The 18,812-nt window shown below is 44.5% G+C and overlaps 1 protein-coding gene across 1 annotated transcript; it reads right to left on the bottom strand.

The window, feature by feature from the left end:
* Positions 1-8,745: 8,745 nt before the first annotated feature.
* LOC112578693 (trophoblast Kunitz domain protein 1) lies at positions 8,746-18,436 on the bottom strand. The gene is made up of 6 exons (XM_025263381.3): positions 18,305-18,436; positions 15,857-15,940; positions 14,578-14,649; positions 13,265-13,363; positions 9,763-9,958; positions 8,746-9,309 (listed from the first exon to the last, which is right to left on the bottom strand). Coding segments are annotated over exons 1-6 (546 nt in total). The 5' UTR covers positions 18,399-18,436; the 3' UTR covers positions 8,746-9,308.
* Positions 18,437-18,812: the final 376 nt, after the last annotated feature.

The raw sequence follows: 18,812 nt of genomic DNA, 5'->3' as shown, positions 1-18,812 counted from the left end.
ATTTAATCCCGTAATCTAGTTGCATTTATTAAATCCCTGCAAAGTGGAGCTCTCAGTAGCCAAAATATGGCAAAATATCTTGCCTTCCTTGAGGGAGATAGATAATAGCAAAGAAGGGGGGAAACCCTATGGTAAGTTATGAGTTTTTTTTAAGGTAGAGAGTGATGGTGAGAAAGGATGTTGTGCTCTTTCTGTAAGGGTCAGAGAAACTCTTTGTGATAAGGAGAGGTTTGAGTAGAGGCTTTGGTCCAAGTGCCTGGTGTGTTTGAATAGCAGCCAGGACCATGGCTGTTGAAGCTGAGTGAGTGGAATGGAGGGGAGTGGAAGGGAATGAGGCAGAGAGGCCATGGTAACAAGTTATGCTTGTGAGACTTTAAGAGTCAGAATTTAACTCAGAACGATGGGGATTCATGAGGATTTGGTAAAGGGAGCCATGGGATACAACTGGGATCTTCGAGACTGGAGTTCAGAGACTGCCCTCTAGAGGGCGAAGGAGAGAGACAGAGGTCCAGTGAGCAGGCTGCTGTGGTCCAGGTGAGTCGTGATGGAGCCTGTACCTATATTGTTTTCTGGATCGATGTCAGTTCTTTGGAGACATGAATGTCTTCTCTTTGAGGTTTTTATGTAAGTGTCTTTACCCACAAATGATGCATTCAATCAGCTATTGGTGATTGTTCAATCTACAGAGTCAAAGTTTCATTAGCAAGATGAAGATTTTATTGTGCTGTATACTTTTATTTTTTAAATATCTCACTATTGGGATTTTACCAGAAAAAAAAAATATGTATATGAAAGAAGTACCAAGGTTTAGGAACTCTTCCAGGAAAAGGATGAAAAACAAATACAATATTTCTTATTATAAATCACAGTATCAATATAGTGTACCCAGCTGAATAATTACTGACACGTGGTGAATGTTTTTTACCTGTGTCGTATTGTGTGTTTTTTGGTAGAGTGTTTTGAAACTAATCAAAGGAATCACACCAATTAACCTTAAAATACTTCGTGAAGGAGATGTAAATTTGTACACGATTGCCATATCATGGTCACAACTAGCAATATGAAAATAAGGTCCCAGGAAGCAGATTGTCAAGTGGCTTTTCAATTTGACCAGCCCCACCACCCTGACATTCTGTACTGCAAACCAACTGGTGGTTTCAGTTGTTGACCTTGTAGACCAAGCTGTGATGACCAACCCACTGCCTCTGCCATTCCAGAGGCTTCTCGGATGCTCTTCTGTCACGAGTCCCTGCAAGGACTGGAAGATTGGGTATTTCTGCAATGCCAAGAGCGGACACTGGGGACCTTTATATATGGTGGCTGTTTGGGGAATCAGAACAACTTCCACACATCACAGGACTGCGTGAAGTCCCACTGACATGTGTCTGGTCCCAGAAGTGAGGGAAACGACAGGGCAGTTTGAGAGGGGAAGGGCTGGGGAAGCAGGTGGAGCTCAGGGCACCACACACCATTCACACCTACATGGTGTCTTTCCTCCTTGCTGTGTCCCAGGAGAAGTGGCTGAATTGTCCTGTGAAACCACACACTAAGCATGTCCTTCAGGGGCCAGCTTGGCAGAAGGTTATCCGCTGGACTGTCCATCATGATAACTGGAGCCTACTCACATGCTCTCCCTTTCCAAGATGGGAACACTGAGTCAGCTACTCTAGGAAGCCTGTCTGTAGTGCTTCTGTGCACCCAACCTAGGCTTGGAAAATTCACTTCCTTCTTGTTGGTCATCCCGGCCCCAGGAAGACTGTGCATGCACATTTCCAGGAAAGTTTAGGATCCATCACGATGACAGGTGTCCAGGTCTGGGGCTTCAGTGGTGTCCATCAACAAGTTCCATTCTTTTGGCAGAGGACATGTGATCTGTGCTCTCTCCGACAAGGATCCATGCAGAGCTGGACTGTGGCTGCTTCTGAAACAGTCAGTTTCCTCCAAGTCTAACTCAAGGCTACACTCCTTAGCAGAACTTTGCCTCTTTCCTTCCACCTGTGGGACTATATACCTTGGTTCTTTCTCATTCACTTGGCTCCAAGCTCCATGAGAACAAGTCTTCACTTTATCCTAGCCCTTAGCACAGTTCCTGGCACAAAGAAGACTGTTTATAATTATTTGAGGAAGGAAGGGATGAATGCAGGGACACAACATTCAAACCTGAGAACTGTACAGCCTACGGTTTTTGCCAGGATTTTTGTCTTTACCCCCATTCTCACTCCATCCTCACCTCATCCCCCTCCTCACCATCACTTCTCTCCCTGTGGATGGCCAAGGTAGAATCTCTGGTATCTGGTTCTTGGCGTAAGTGTTGGGATAGACCTTTTCAGAAAAGAAGCCACCATCCCCCACAATGATATTGCATTTTCTTTTCTGTATTTTCAAACTGTCTAACTTATATTTTAATACATTCATATGCAAATTAAACTAACTGGAGTGGAGTCTGGTTGTTTGCAACCACAAACCGTAACCAACTGGGTCCATGGAAATGGTGGTCCTTCTCACTGTTCTGCAGAGCAGCGCGCACCTCCCCTGTTTTCTTGTCCTCAGGCGAGACCCTACCAGGTACAGAAAGGCAATCCATCACAGCACCATGGACGCTACACAAAAACTCAGGAGACAGAAAAATCTACATGAAGGCTTTCATTCCTCACTTCTTGGGCTAGGTCACATTTGGGTGCAAGGTGTCCTCCTGGACTCTCAGAAGGAGTAAAGACATGAGGCTCAGTTGTCCACTTTTCTGAGCACTCCCTCTCCTGAGGGCATGCGTGGGGATGGGGATTCTTACTTCAGGTAAAGAAAGGCAAGTACCTTTTTTGTATCCCAGGCTCTGCCCTAGCATTTTGCCTGCATTATTGTTTTCGTCATCCTAGGAATCCTTCAAGGGAGGAAATGGAGGCAGGGAGATGGCTCTTAGCTGCTGTATTTGCTTGCTAACATCGCAAGTCTCCACTGCCCCAAGCAGAGGGACTTTGATGATGCTTTTCTGCTCCTGCCTCTGGGAGGATGTAGGATGGAGACAACTTTGGAGGTCAGAGAGTATCTGTTTCATGACAGATGAGTAAAGTGAGGCACGGGGACCACAGCAAGCACAGTATTTCAATAAACAAGAGCACTGATGATGCCGGTACTGGTACTCACTTCCTTGTAGACTTGGGCAAATTTCTCAACATCTCAGAGCATTAATTTCTTTAGTTATAAAGTAAGGACAATGCTTCTGCTTGTTGATGTTTCTAGCCAGAGACCACTAGAACCACTTCTATTCCTAGTTGAACTAGTTGGGTTTATTATTCACAGCAGGAAGGAACAGGAGTCATCTTGGAAAGCAATATGATCTCTCATTAAGAGAATGTTAGAACTTACAGGATGTGGGCTTGTGTTAGGTGATTTTGGGGAGAGTTCCCGGAAGCTAGCTCTGCTCTGGATGGATGGTGTTAGGAACAGGGCAGTTCTCTGATTGGGTATCTTAATCTTAAGAAGGGAAGACTAGATGGAGTTTAGAGTTGTACTTGGTAAGTCAGCATCTGTCATTCACATGGAGCAGGAGAGGGGGGCTTTTGGTCATTTTTGGTGGCTTTTATAATTTAGCCATTTGTGTTTAAACATGAGTGTAGAGTACCCTATTTTTGTCACGATATATCATGATCACAGAATACCCTTATTTGATGTTGATGTTTTGTGAAATATTTACATTCAGCAGGAGAACTAAAGGCCAGCGGTGGTGCCAGGGCTGCTCCTGGAATCAGAGGTTGCGTTTCTCTTTCTCTGTGAAACTCAGAGCATTATGATGAGAAGTAAGAGGATATGATATTTGTAAAATGCTTTGCACAAGTGTTGAAACTAAGCCCTCAATGAATGACTGGTCTGATAACATTGCTGCTAAGTCACTTCAGTCGTGTCCGACTCTGTGTGACCCCATAGACGGCATCCCACCAGGCTCCTGTCCCTGGGATTCTCCAGGCAACAATACTGGAGTGGGTTGCCATTTTCTTCTCCAGTGCATGAAAGTGAAAGTGAAGTCGCTCAGTCGTGTCCGACTCTTTGCGACTCCATGGACTGTAGCCTACCAGGCTCCTCTGTCCATGGGATTTCCCAGGCAAGAGTACTGGAGTGGGGTGCCATTGCCTTCTCCACTGATAACATTAATCGGAGCAAATAAAGTACAAATTATTACTAATAATTTGTTTAATTAATAATAATTAATATGTAATACTTAAAAATATTAACTATTATTTTATAACAGTTTAATGTTACAGATTCATTACTAATTAAAAGAGTTTGGCTTTGAGTAGGTTTTGATGTTGCTGTGTGATCTTGGGCAAGTCCTTTCACCTCTCTGAGCCAAAGTTTCTTTTTTTGCAAAATAAGGTGCTGGTATCTGTTTTAAGAAAAACAAGGACTCTGCTCTTTTGAGAGTTACATTGATTTTGGTGTAAAGTTCTTCGAACTCCTCAGACCAACACACTTTTAAAAGAACACGGAGTATTAGTTTCCTTCGTTCCCAGTTCTTTAAATGTGCAGTCCAGTGCATTTTAAAAAGGGACAAATAAGCATTTTTTTGGGGGGGGGATGTCATATTTCATATCCCCTTCAGAAAGCTCTCCACTATCCAGTGTCACTGTTTCCTGAAACGGTCCCTCTCTTCCTCAGAGGTAACCTAAAGCACCTTTCCTTCCGTGACAGGCCTCACTCAGTTTGAGTCCCTCGCCCACTCCATGCTGCCCTTTATTTGATCTGCTGGTGTCTCAAAAATGTAGATGGGTTTGGGGATTTCTGTTGGTTCTCTTTGGGATCAAGTCACCTGTTCCTTGGGGCTTTCAAGGTGGCTCAGTTGTAAAGAATCCGTGTGCCAATGCACGAGATGCAGGAGACTAGGATCAATTCCTGGGTCGGGAAGATCCCCTGGAGAAGAAAATGACAACCCACTCCAGTATTCTTGCCTAGAGAATCCCATGGACAGAGGAGCCTGGAGGGCTCTAGTCTATAGGGGTGGCAGAGTCCGACACGACTGAACACAAACACCCCAACCTGTTCCTCAGCCGTCAGAAACAGCTCTATACGGCCCTCTGGTGGCCGCCTGAGGAAGTGCGATCTCCGGCTGAAGCTGCGCACACTTTCTCCCTGTTCGGCCGGAGTACTGAAGTTTTTTGGTAGCTGCCTTTAAAGGTGAAGGTTCTACGACTTGGGATCGATTCCAATTGAGGATCCACAAGCGACTCATTGACCTGCACAGTCCTTCTGAAATTGTCAAGCAGATCACTTCCATCAGTATTGAGCCGGGAGTCGAGGTGAAGTCACTATTGCCGATGCCTAAATCAACCTTTTTAATAAATCGATAATCAGTTGTTAAAAAAAAAATTAAAGGTTGTAGTTGTTGTTGCTAGCTTCTGGCTTGGGGGCTGTCTGTGTGCCAGAAGAAAGCTGTGAACTGCAGTGCACGAGGCTGAAGGTTCAGTTGGCAGCTGGGTTGCTGTTGTTCAGTCGCTCAGTCGTGTCGGACTCTTTGCGACCCCATGGAGTGCAGCTCGCCAGGTTTCCCTGTCCATCACCAGCTCCCGGAGCTTGCTCAAACTCATATCCATAGAGTCGGTGGTGTCATCCAACCATCTCTTCCTCTGTCGTCCTCTTTTCCTCCTGCCTTCAGTCTTTCCCAGCATCAGGGTCTTTTCCAGTGAGTTGGCTCTTTGCATCAAATGGCCAAAGTATTGGAACTTCAGCTTTAGCATCAGTCCTTCCAATGAATATTCAGGGTTGATTTCCTTTAGGATTGACTGGTTTGATCTCCTTGCTGCCCAAGGGCCTCTCAAGAATCCTCTCCAACACCACAGTCTGAAAGCATCAATTTGTTGGCACCCAGCCTTCTTTATGGTCCAACTCTCACATCCATACATGACTACTGGAAAAACCATAGCTTTCACTAGCCGGACTTTTGCTGGCAAAGTAATGTCTCTGCTTTTTAATATGCTGTCTAGGTTTGTCGTAGTTTTTCTTCCAAGGAGCAAGTGTTTTTTAATTTCATGGCTGCAGTCACCATCTGCAGTGATTTTGAAGCCCAAGAAAATAAAGTCTGTCACTGTTTCCATTGTTTCCCCATCTGTTTGCCATGAAGTGATGGGACTGGATGCGATGATCTTCGTTTTCTGAATGTTGAGTTTTAAACCAACTTTTTCACTCTCCTCTTTCACTTTTATCAAGAGGCTCCTTAGTTCCTCTTCACTTTCTTCCATAAGTGTGGTGTCATCTGCATATCTGAGGTATTGATATTTCTTCCAACAATCTTGATTCCAGCTTGAGGTCCATCCAGCCCAGCATTTCTCACGATGAACTCTGCATATAAGTTAAATAAGCAGGGAGACAATATACAGCCTTGACATATTCCTTTCCCAATTCAGAACCAGTCTGTTGTTCCATGTCTGGTTCTAACTGTTGCTTCTTGACCTCCATATAGGTTTTGTAGGAGGCAGGTCAGGTGGTCTGGTATTCCCATCTCTTTAAGAATTTTCCACAGTTTGTTGTGATCCACATAGTCAAAGGGTTTAGTGTAGTCAATGGAGCAGAAGTAAATGTTTCTCTGGAATTCTCTTGCTTTTTTTATGATCCAGTAGATGTTAGCAATTTGATCCCTGGTTCCTCTGCCTTTCTAAATCCAGCTTGAACATCTGGAAGTTCTTGGTTCATGTACTGTTGAAGCCTGGCTTGAAGGATTTTGAGCATTAGCTTGCTAGTATGTGAAATGAGTGCAGTTGGCCGCAAAGTTTGAATGTTCTTTGGTATTGCCCTTCTTTGGGACTGGAATGAAAACTGACCTTTTCCAGTCCTGTAGCCACTGCTGAAATGTGGAATTTTCCAAATTTGTGGAACATATTGAGTGCAACACTTTAACAGCATCATCTTTTAGGATTTGAAAAAGCTCACCTGGAATTCCATTACCTCCACTAGCTTTGCTCGTAGTGATGCTTCCTAAGGGCCAATACTGACTTCACGCTCCAGGATGTCTGGCTCTAGGTGAGTGATCACACTATTGTGATTATCTGGTCATTAATATCTTTTTTTGTATAGTTCTTCTGTGTATTCTTGCTACCTCTTCTTAATATCTTCTGCTTGTGTTAGGTCTATACCATTTCCATCCTTTATTGTACCCATCGTTGCATGAAATATTTCCTTGGTATCTCTAACTTAATACTGCCATAAATTAATAATTATTGATAAAACTTAAAGAATTTTTATATTTGCAGTATTACTATTACTCTTATCTATCTAACATTCATTAAAAGGTTACTCTGTCAGTACTTGGACAGACCAAGCATTTAACAAATACAACTCTTTTATTCTCATCATGACTCTATGAGATTGATATAGAAAGAGAAAAGCAACTTCTGAGTTCCAAGACCTGAGCTGGTACCCAATGGTCCTTCTGTTTTTCTGCTCAACATAAACATTTTACAGAACTTCAACATCAAATGAGGCCATTCTGTGTTTGTGAAAGATCTAGAAAAAAATAATACACTGGATAATCATATTTGAGCATTGACAAAAGGAGCTAAATTACAGAAAGCACCAATATGATCAAAGCACCTTCCTATCTTGAATGACTGCTACTTCTTGACCAAGTACCGCTCTCAGAGCCTCGATCAAGCCTTTCCTTCTTAGATTTAAGATTATGATACTCAGTCAGAGAACTACCCCACTTTTTCACAGCCCTCATCCAGAGAAAAGACAGCTTCCTGAAACCCTCCACCAAATCACCTAATACCACCCACATCCTATAAGTTCTTTCTAACATTTTCTTAATAAGACAGCATATTGTTTTCCAAGATGATTCCCGTTCCTTGCTGCAGTGAGCAATAAGCCCAATGAGTTCAACTAGGAATGGAAGTTCATCTAGGAACAGGGGTGTTTCTACTGGTCTCTGGCTAGAAGTATTAACAAGTAAGATTGTTATCCTTATTTTATAACTGAATAAAGGAAAACTCAGAGATGCTGAGAAATTTGCCCAAGACTCTGAGGAAGTGAGTAACAGCACCAGCACCATCTGTGTTCTCATTTATTTCATTACGGTGCTTGCTGTGGTCCCCATGCCTCACTTTACTGATCCATCGTGAAACAGATACTCTCTGTTTTCCCAAGGTGCCTCCATTCTACATCTTAGAGGCAGAGCTGGAAAACACCATCAAAGTGGATCTACTTGGGAGGCTGGGAAGTTGCTGTGTTAGGAAATGAATGCAGCAGCCAAGTGTCATCTCCATGCCTCCATTTCTTTCCTTGAAGGATTCTTAGGAAGATTATAGAAAAATGCAGGGAAAATGCTAACACAGAGCCTGAGGCACTAAAAGGTAGTTGTGTTTCTGTAACTGAACTAAGAAGCCCCCTCCCCACATGTGACATCAGGGAATCGAATTTCTTAGAAAAGTGGACAACTGAGCCTCATGCCCATTCTCCTTCTGCGAGTTCAGGAGGACAACCTGCTCCCAAACTTGACTGAACTTAGAAGAATGAAATAAAAGCTGTCATGTTGAGGTGTGTGTCTAGCATGTTTCTGTGTAGCTTGGTGTGGCTACTAAGAGTTCAGTGAGGCTATAACGGGTTTGCTTCTTGTACCTTGGCACAGTCTCTGGACAGGGAATTGGGAGGTGCCCACTGCTCTGCAGAACAGTGAGAAGGACCACTATTTCCATGGACCTTATTGGTTAAGGTTTGTAGTTGCAAACAACAGGCTCCACTCCAGTCAGTTTAATTTTAATATGCATTTATTTAAATATAACTCACAGTGTTTGAAGTTACAGAAAGGAAAATGCAGCATCATTCTGGGGTTTAGGGGCTTCTTTATCCCAAACTCTTCTCTCAGTATGGGTGCTGAGAACTGGATGCTGGAAATACCACCTTGGCCACCCACGAGGAGAGCAGTGATGGTGGGCAGGGGGATGAAGGTGAGGATGCCGTGAGGATGGGGGTGAAAACGAAAATCCTGTGATAAAGCGCAGGCTCTGCACTCACTCTGGTCATGGGGAGTGTGCTTCTACATCCCTTCCTTCCTTCCTTCCTCAAGTAGAACTGTCTCTTTGGTGTCAGGAACTGTGCTTAGTGTTTGGGATAAAGGGAGGACATGTTCTCATGGTGCTGAGAGCCAACTGGATGAGACAGAAAAGGCATGTAGACTGTGGAAGAGAGGAAATAGGCTGGCTCTGCTGTGGAGGGTAGGGGAGAGAAGAATTGCGAGGAGACCTAACGGTTTAGAAGCAGCCATGGCCTAGCTCTGCAGGGGTCCTCCTCGGACTTCACATTTTCTGGGAGACACTCTTCACATGTCCTCTGCAAAAAGAAAGGAACTTGCTAAGTGCCATCATTTGTAGCCCCAGACCTGGACACTGGTCATCTTGACAGATCCTAGATTTTCCAAAAACATAGAACCAGAGTCCTCATGACCCGAACGGCCTACAAGAAAGAAGTGAATTTTCCAAGCCTAGGTGGGGCACTCAGGAGCACTGCAGACCTGCCCTGGAGGGTGGCTGAAGCAGTGTTCCCATCTAAGAAAGAAGAGCATGTGATCAGGCTGAGATGACCACAAAGAGGCCTCTGGGGTTGACCTTCTGCCATCCTCTCCCTGGAGAACTCGCTCAGTGTGGGTTTCACAGGACACTGCAGCCTCTCCTCCTGGCAGCAGCGAGGAGGAAGACACCGTGCAGGGTGAATGGTGTGTGGCCCCCTGAGCTCCGGCCCTTTCCCCAGCCCTTCCCTCCCCCTGTGCCCTGGCCCCTGTCTTACCACAGGGAACCAGCCCCTTGACCGCAGGTCTTCATGCAGTCCTCTAACGTTAGGAAGTTGTTTTTGTTCCCTCCGAGGCTGCCATATGTAAATGGCTGACAGTGACCGGTCTTGGCATTGTAGAAGTACCTGGGCATCTTAGTAGTGCCGTGACCAACTACATTAGGCTCCAGGCAGAAGGCAGGCCTAGAATCTGCTGGAATGAGAGGGGCAGTTGTCAGTTATGTGGACGGTCATCACTGCTCCGTACGAGGCCAACAACTAGAACCACCAGTTTGTTTGGAATAGAGAATGTTAGGGTTGTGGAGGTCAAATTGAAAAGCCTATTTGAAAATCTCCTTTTTTGGATGAATTATGAATGTTGCTGGGGGTGACATGATGTAGTAATCATATGCAAATGTATGTCTCTTCATGAAGCCTTGTAAGAAAATCTGGCATAACGCCTTTGAAAAGCCTTAAAACTTCTATAGGACTTCCCTGGTGATCCGTGGTTAAGACTCTACCGTGCAATGCCTGAGTCCAAGGTTCAATCCCTTGTCAGGGAACTAAAGTCCCAAATGCTGTAGACACTAAGTCGACAGGCTATAACTACTGAGCCCGGGACCCACAACTAATAACCAGCCCACCCAAATAAATACATAAATGCTCAAAAAAGAAAAAAAAAACCTCCACAAGTGTACAGCAACAAGAGGACAAAGGTAAAAAATATTCCCTGTATGTCGATAATTACTGGGTCTGGATACCTGAGTTTTATAATACTATTAATATCCTCTGTGTTATGTGTGTGGTAAAAGCTTTCCATCGTTAATAAAAATTGTGAAGGAATCGTGCTATAATGGAAAAAGGCATGAAGAAAACATAACACTGTGTTTGCTTCAGTTATTTCATGGGGATTCTATGAATGAATATTGATACTATATATTGTGTATATAAGGAGAAATATACATATTTGTTTTTTCATCGTTTTCCTGACACTGATCCTAAAAATCTTGGTATTTCTTTTGTGATGAGAGCAATAAAAATGTCCTTTGATATGTGAAGTGGTTGAGTTTGGAAAGACTCTAATGAGCCCAGAATGGGCTCTGATTGCACAGGAAAGGTCTGCCTACCGGGGGGTGGGCACTTTCATTCCACCCTTCCCCTGGTCTTCTATCCACTGCTCGTCTCCTTCGCTCAACCTCAGGGAGGGTAATGGAGCTGTCTGTTGAACAACCTCCAATGGCTAATGATTTAATGCATCATGACTAGGTAATGACGCCTCCATAGAAACTTCAACAGAGCAAGACATTCATGTTATTCAAGAGACCTGGGATCCACCCAGGGAATGACACTGCTCACTGGGGCTTTGTCTCTGCTCTTTACCCCCTCGAGGCCACTCTCTGAACTGCAGCCTGAAGGATTCTGTTATTATTCTGTCCTTTCGCATGGCTCCATCACGACCAATCCCTCAGTGAGTCCCTTTTTCTCTGAGAGCCAAATTCTGATTCTTAAGAAGTCCTACAAGTGTTCTCTCGACCTGCTGCCATGGCCTTGATGCCTCATCCCCTTCTACTCGTCTCCCCTCATATAAACCCTCTCATATCCAGCTACCCTGGTCCCTTCTGTTGCTCAGACACAACCAGGCATGTTATTTCTGCAGCTCTGCTCAGTGCCTCCTTATCACAGAGGGTTTCCTTGACCCTGTAGAGAAAAAGGACAGCATTCTTTCTCTGCCTCGCTCTCTATCTTCAAGAAACTGATAACCTACCATAGGATTTCTCCCCTTTGCTATTTTTATGTCATCCTCCAAGAAGGCAAATTACCTTGCCATGTTTTTTTTTATTGCTGTGTCCCCATCCCCAAGAACAGTGCTTTAAAGGGACTTCCTAACTCCCATTTTCATTCTCTCCACAGGTGCAAGGTCATCAAATAGAATGGGTATAATTGATTTCCTTTTAGTACAAAATCACCTTGATGATGGGGCACATCAACACAATGGTCAATCTCCCTCTAACATTCAGTCTCCTGAGAGGATAATAAAATAGTCTGTCCTGGTAATCGTTAACCCTGAAGCCTCTGAACCCAAATATTTATGGATTTTTATGGAGGTTTTCAATAGAGAGCCACTTTGATTGAATTAGTGGCCATTGCTCATTGATCTTGATCTCAGAGCCTGCCCCTCTCCCCAGAGGGGCTGGCAAGAAAGTGGTGAAATTTCCAACCTCGAAATGGGTGTTTGAGTTTTTGGCAGACAACCCAGAACCTGAAGTTTTTCCCTGAGTGGTCTCATGATCTATCAAAGAAAGTAAGTTCCAAGAGTTTCAGGATGCCTGGACCATGAACCAGGACAAGGATCAAATATAGGTCAAATATATGAACAATAAAATAATAGTCAAAAGAGGACAAATGAAAGGGCCTGGAGACTTTACTCATATTTTCCCAGCCTTGGTCCCACGAGACAAACCACACAAGGGCTGTTTTTGTGCTCCTGAAGTTGATCTGCTCAGTGGTCCCACGTCTTTCTGCTTATTTTTAATAATAGAGGTATAATCATTATTTGAGCCCTCAATATGTTTTATTGCAAGGATAAACTTCTTCAGATTAATGCATTGGTGGAAAATGGGCAAAACTGGTCCAGAAATGTGAACAGATTCTTTATATTCATGACTGGCAAACTGTTCAGAGAACTCATGTAACATTTTCCCCTGTTCACATGAGGAAACTGCAGATGACTTGCCCCAGGACAAAAGCATGTGGGTGGTAGGGTCAGGACAAGTAACTATGATGTCACAACCCATCGATTACAATACCTGATTCCACCAGGAGTTCGGAAAATACAGCTTACTTGTTAAGAGTTTCTGGATGCAGTGTCCTACTTTTTTTGCTTGCCCATCCCAAGCAGCTTCATCTAAGCCCCCACCTCACAGGGCAGAGTGAGCTTGGGTTAAATCCTGACAGCGAATATGTGGCGTCTCTACCAACATCAACCAATTCCCCAGATACCTGCTGGGCATCCCCCAGTCAATTGAAGCCTGATGTGAAATCCGTGCAGTTAGTGCAGATCTCACAGGTCGAGGGCTCAAGACTGTCCTCACTTTAGTGCAGTCACGTGTTCCCCTGTTACTTACACTTGTGACCAAACGGTTAAAATGTGGAGGTTCCATGACATCACTTCCAGGTTTAACAACTGAATGGAACTGATGACAAAACTTAGGAAAACCCTTACTGTTCTCAGCTGAATATACATGAAAAGTTCACAAATAGTGAAATGGAGGGGACGTGTAGAGCAAAGGAGGAGTGGAGGTGTGTGGAGCCTCCATGCCTCAGTGAACACAGCACCCTCACATCACGTACTTGTGTTCACCACCCAGGAAACTCTCTGAACTTTAATATTTTTACATTTTTTTGAGGTTTCAAGAAGTAGGCTTATTGATTGAATCATTGGCCACTGGCCATTGGCCGGTGGTGACTGATCTCAGTCTCGGTGCCCTTTCCTCTCCCCAGAGGCACAGAAAGTACAAACCTTTATTCTTCTCACTGAGTATTAATTGTTGAGTATTGAATGTTGGGGACTCCTCTACTGTGTGGTTCTTGAGTTGTGCTCTGGAAGTCATCACGTGACCTATGAAGGAAAGTAAATTTCAAGAGTTTCAGGAGGCCTGGTCCACGAAACAGGGTAAGGATCAAACATGGATAAGATAATAACAGTCAAAAAAAAGACAAGGGAAAGGGCCTGGAGACTTTAACAATGCTGTATCAGCCTTGATCCCACAGCCTACCACACAAGGGCTGTTACTTGCTCTCCCTGCCTTTGCTCTCCTCTGTGGTTCCACATCTTTTGATTAGTTTTAATAATAGAGGAATAACCATTATTTGATAAAGAAATATTTTTACTTGTCCAAAGCAAGTAGGCAGAGAATTTTTTTTTTCAGATTTGATACACCATAGTGGAAAATGGACAAATCTGGCCATGAAATGTGAATAAACTATTTATTTACATGATTTGTCATCTGTTCAAAGAACTCATGTAACGTGTTTCCCCTGTTCAGATGAGGAAACTGCAGATGGCTTGCCCCAGGACACAATCATGTGGGTAGTAGGGTCAGGAAAAGATACCGTGAGGTCGCAACCCATCTGATACACTACCTGATCCTGCTAGGAGCTTGAAAATACCGATAACTGGTGAGTGTTTCTGGGTGCAGGGTCCTACTTTCCCTACTCACCTCTCCCCAAGCCTCATGTGAGCCCTCAAATCACAAGGGAAGGTGAGTATGTGTTTTTTCCTGAAGCAAAATACGTGGTTTCTGCACTAACATCATCCAGTTCCCAACACCCGATGGGAGAACCAGTTAATTGACTTCTGACACAAAATCTGTGGAGTTTGGGCTGATGCCACAGGTTGGGGGATCTAGACTGTCCTCTCTTCAGAAGCCAGCCATGTGGTCTCAAGTCACTCATGCTTCTGACCAAGTGACTAAAAATGAGAGTTTCTGTGACCCCACCTCCACGCATAATAATCAGTAGAACTGGTGACTGATCTCGGGAAAACTCTTACTGTTCTCAATCCATGTACAGGATAAAACTCAGAAAGAATGAAATGGAGGAGATCTGTAGGGTGAAGGGGGAGTGGAGATGTGCAAAGCCTCCATGCCCTGGTTAGATGAGCACCCTCATATAACCTCCTTTTGTACCGTCCCGAACGCTCTCTGAATGCCAGTATTCTGGATTTTTAATGAGGTTTCACTAAATAGGCATATTGATCGAATCATTGACCAGTGGTGACTGACCTCAATCTCAGTGCCCTCCCCTTTCCCCACAGGAGCAGAAAGTTCAAACCTTTATTTCCTTTACGTATTGCTTTAACCACTTGACGTATTAAACTGGATCCCGCATTGGCAATCTTGGCACCTATGAAGGACAAAAATTCCACAATTTTCAGGAGTCTTAGACCATGAACCGGGACAAGGTTCAAATATGGATAATAAAATGATAGTCAAAAGTGAACAAGGGAAAAGGCCTGGAGACTTTGCTAATATTATATCAGCCTTGTCCCAGGAGCCAGCCATACAAGGGCTGTGTTTCATGCTATCCCTGCAATTGCTCTGCTCAGTGGTCCCAGGTCTTTGTGATTTATTATTATAGTAGAAGGATAATCATTATATGACACATAAATATTCTTTCTCACCCCAAAGCAGTAGGTAGAAATATCTTTTCAAATGAACATATCCTGGTATAAAATGAGCAAAATTGGCCATGAAATGTGAATAAACTCTTTGTATTTATGACTGGTAATATGTTCAAAGAACCCATGTAACAGGTATCTGCTGTTCAGATGATTTTCCCCGGGACACATGGCATGTGGGTGGCAGGGTCAGGACAAGATACTGCCCTGTCACAATCCATTTGACGTACTATCCTATTCTCCCAGAAACTCTGAAAGTACCGATAACTGGTAACAGCTTCTGGGTGCAGTACCCTACTTTCATTACTCCCCTGTCCCCAGGACTCACCCGAGCTCCCAAAGCACAGGGAGACTGAGTTTGGGTTTCCCTGACACCACATCTGTGGTGTCTCTAGAAACAACATGCAATTCCTCCAAATACCCACTGGGTGTCCAACAGGGCAATTTAATTCTGATAAGAAATCAGGGGAGTTAGTACAGATTCTGCATGTTGAGGTCTCAAACTGTTCTCAGCTCAGATGATAGGCGTGTTGTCCCGATTCACTCATGATTTGACAAAGTGTCTAAAACTGGGAAGTTCCCTTACCCCAACTTGGTGTTCAATAATGCAATAGATCTGATGACCAAACTCAGGAAGACCACTCTCATAGGGATCTCATGTTATCATAAAGGATAAATCTTGGCACAGCAAGGTGAGTGAGAGGTGCAGGGGAAAGTGGAAGTGGAGGTGTGGGGAGCATCCATGTCCTGGAGAACACTGGACCCTCACATCACCGCCGTGTGTTACCACCCCAAACGCTCTCTGAATGCCCACATTCATGGATTCTTATTGAGGTTTCACTAAACAGGCATATTGATTGAATCATTGGCCAGTGGCACCTGTTCTCAATCTCAGTGCCCTCTCCTCTCCCCAGAGTTGCAGAAAGTTCACACCTGTAGCCATACCACGGATGATATTTTTAATCATATCTTTTGTTGAACGCTTCTCAGGTCCCCGTCTATGGCTTGTCTCCAGACCTATGAAAGACAGTAAATTCAGAGAGTTTCAGGAGACCTGGGCCATGAACCAAGGCAAGGATCAAATATGGAAAATAAAAGAATAGTCAACAGTGGACAAGACAGGAAACAAATATGTATAATAAAATAATAGTCAAAAGGAGACAAGGGAAAGGGCCTGGAGACTTTACTAATACTGTATCAGCCTTGGTCCCAGAAGGCAACCACACAGGGCTGTGTTTCTTGTTTTCTCTGCAGTGGCTCTGCTCATTCATCCCAGGTCTTTCTGGTTATTTTTCATAAATTAAGGAATACTCATTATTTCACACCCAAATATTCTTTCTTGCCCAGGACCAGTAGTTAGACAAATTATTTTCAGATTAATTAACACATCTTGGTTAAAAATGCACAAAGTTCACTACTTGCAAAGAGTTGAAATGTGTTTCACCTCTTTATATTCATGACTGGTAATCTATTCAAACCAGTCAATCCTAAAGGAAATCAACCCTAAATATTCATAGGAAAGGCTAATGCTGAAGCTGAGGCTCCGATACTGTGGCCACCTGATACAAAGAACTGATTCACAGGAAAAGACCCGGATGCTGGGAAAGATTGATCGAAGGCAGGAGGAGAAGGGGATGACAGAGGATGAGATGGTTGGATGGCATCACTGACTCAGTGGACATGAGTGTGAGCAAGCTCCGGGAGCTGGTGAAGCACAGGGAAGCCTGGTGTCCATGGGGTCGCAGAGAGTTGGACACGACTGAGCAACTGAAGTAAAACAACAAATCGGTTCACAAACCCATGTAACATGTGTCCCCTGTTCAGATGAGAAAATTGCAGATGAGTTGCCCAGGAAGCATGGCATGTAGGCGGCAGGGCCAGGACTAGATACTATCATGGACAATGCATTGGATACACTGCCTGATTCTGCCAGGAACTCTGAAAATACAGATAACTGAGAACAGTTTCTGGGTGCCACGTGTACTTTCGTTACTCCCCACTTTTGGAGCATTGCTTGAGCCCCGAGATCATAGGGGAGAGTGAATCTAAGTTTCCCTGACACCAAATACGTGGTGCCAATAGCAACCAATTCCCAAACAGCCGCTGGGTGCCCAACAAGAAATTCACTTCTGTTTCAAATCCATGGAATTACTGCAGATTCTTCAGGTTGAGTGCTTAAGACTCTCCTCAGTTCAGATGCCAGCCATGACGTCCTGAGTCACTCACTCATGCTTGTGACCAAATGGCTAAAATCGGGGCCTCTATGACCCCACCTTCAAATTCAACTACTGAATAGAACTGGCAGCTGACCCTAGGAAAACCCTTGCTTGCTATACCCAGATTAATATACGAAATAAAACTCAAGGCAGCACAAGGGAGGCGATGTGCAGGGCAAAGGGGGAGTGGACGTGTGCCTTGCCCCCATGCTCTAGTGAGCACAGTCCTCTCACAGCATCTCCCTGTGTCCACCATCCTGCAAGCTCTCTGAGCCCAGTAGTTATGTACTTCTTTCCAGGGCTCACTAAACAGGCACATTGGTTGGATCATCTGCCGTTGGTAATTGATCTCGCTCTCAGTTCCCTCCCCTGTCCTCAGAGGTGCTGGAGTGAGAGGTGGTGAAAACGGTACCCTTTAAATGGGTGTTTGAGGTTTCTTGGACACCAGCCCCATCTTGAAGGTACCTCGAGTCACCTTTAGTGACTCATCTCATAACCTATAAAGTCAGCAAATTCCAACAGTTTTAGGAGGCCTTGGCCATGTCATGAGAAGGATCAAATATAGATCTTTTTATTACTACACTATAGTGAGGTTCAGGGACAAGGCAGGGACCAGGAATAGAGAGTCTTACAAATGGGGTTCCTAATCTGGTAGATTTAGGTGGGATATATATATCCCATATATACATATATACACACATATATACATATATATATTTAATATATTTCCTCATGAGAGTCATAATGTCAGTCGAGCTCAAAGCTTACAACTTCAGCCTTCCCTGGTGGTCCAGTAGTTAAGAATCCACCTGCCAATGCAGGGAACAAGGATTGATCCCTGGTTGGGGAAGATTCCACGTGCCTCATTGGAACTAAGCAGGTGAACCACAATTACTGAGCCCAGATACCTCAAGCCCCTGCTCTGCAATGAGAGAAGCCACAATGAGAAGCCCATACACTGCAACCAGAGTAGCCCTGGTTACTAGACAATGTCATCACATAGCCAGTAAGTCCAACGCAGCAAACCCAAACAAAAATCCTGCCCAACATGACAGGAGAAATCCAGAAAGGGTTGGCAGTACCCACCCCACACCTGCCCTGCCCCCTTCCATAGACTTCCATCATTTCCCTCCAGTCTGTAGAAGAGAGGTGAGGCTGGACCTACCTTCATCCTGGATATGGTGTATATTCACCAGGGTGCTGTCCACCAGGATAACCAGGAGGAAGAGAAGGGCTGCGGAGAGGCAGAGCCGGTTCATCTTCGTGGCCTTGCAGGAGGGCTCCTGAGGATGCTGGGGATGTACTGAGCTTTAATATCCTGGCTGAGGGGTGGGATCAGGTGATGAGGAAGGGAGTGGGCAAGGGGAGGAGCTGGGTCAGTCCTGTTTATTGCGTAATCTCCCTACAAAACTATGCCTCTGGCTTCTCTCTACAGGGGCCTAAAGCCCAGTAAAGGTACTTCTCAGGTTTGACTCTACCTGTGGGTCTTCTGTAAACACAGATAGTGATTCTAATATGTTCACTCAGGGAGCGTCGCAGGACCTAGAGCAGTGCATGGCACGTGATAGATAGTGAGTGGATGAGACAAATCACAGGACCTATAAGTGAACCGCAGTGTGTGAGCTCAGGTCCTTCTTTCAGCCTCCTGCAGGTGTCGTCTCACCTGGACCTCA

This window comes from Bubalus bubalis, chromosome 14, assembly GCF_019923935.1.
Source record: "Bubalus bubalis isolate 160015118507 breed Murrah chromosome 14, NDDB_SH_1, whole genome shotgun sequence".
NCBI classification, from domain to species: domain Eukaryota; kingdom Metazoa; phylum Chordata; class Mammalia; order Artiodactyla; family Bovidae; genus Bubalus; species Bubalus bubalis.
The sequence above is the reverse complement of the archived record's forward strand: the minus strand, read 5'-3'. Positions and strand labels throughout refer to the sequence as shown.

Coding starts and splice junctions, on each gene's coding strand:
- LOC112578693 (XM_025263381.3), bottom strand. CDS start 18,398: ATGAACCGGCTCTGCCTCTCCGCAGCCCTTCTCTTCCTCCTGGTTATC. Junction 14,650..15,856: donor CATCCGTGGTATGGCTACAG/GTGTGAACTTTC, acceptor TGTCCTTCATAG/GTGCCAAGATTGCCAATGCG. Junction 9,959..13,264: donor ACTCAGTGAGAAGAATAAAG/GTTTGTACTTTC, acceptor CTCTCATTCCAG/CAGATTCTAGGCCTGCCTTC.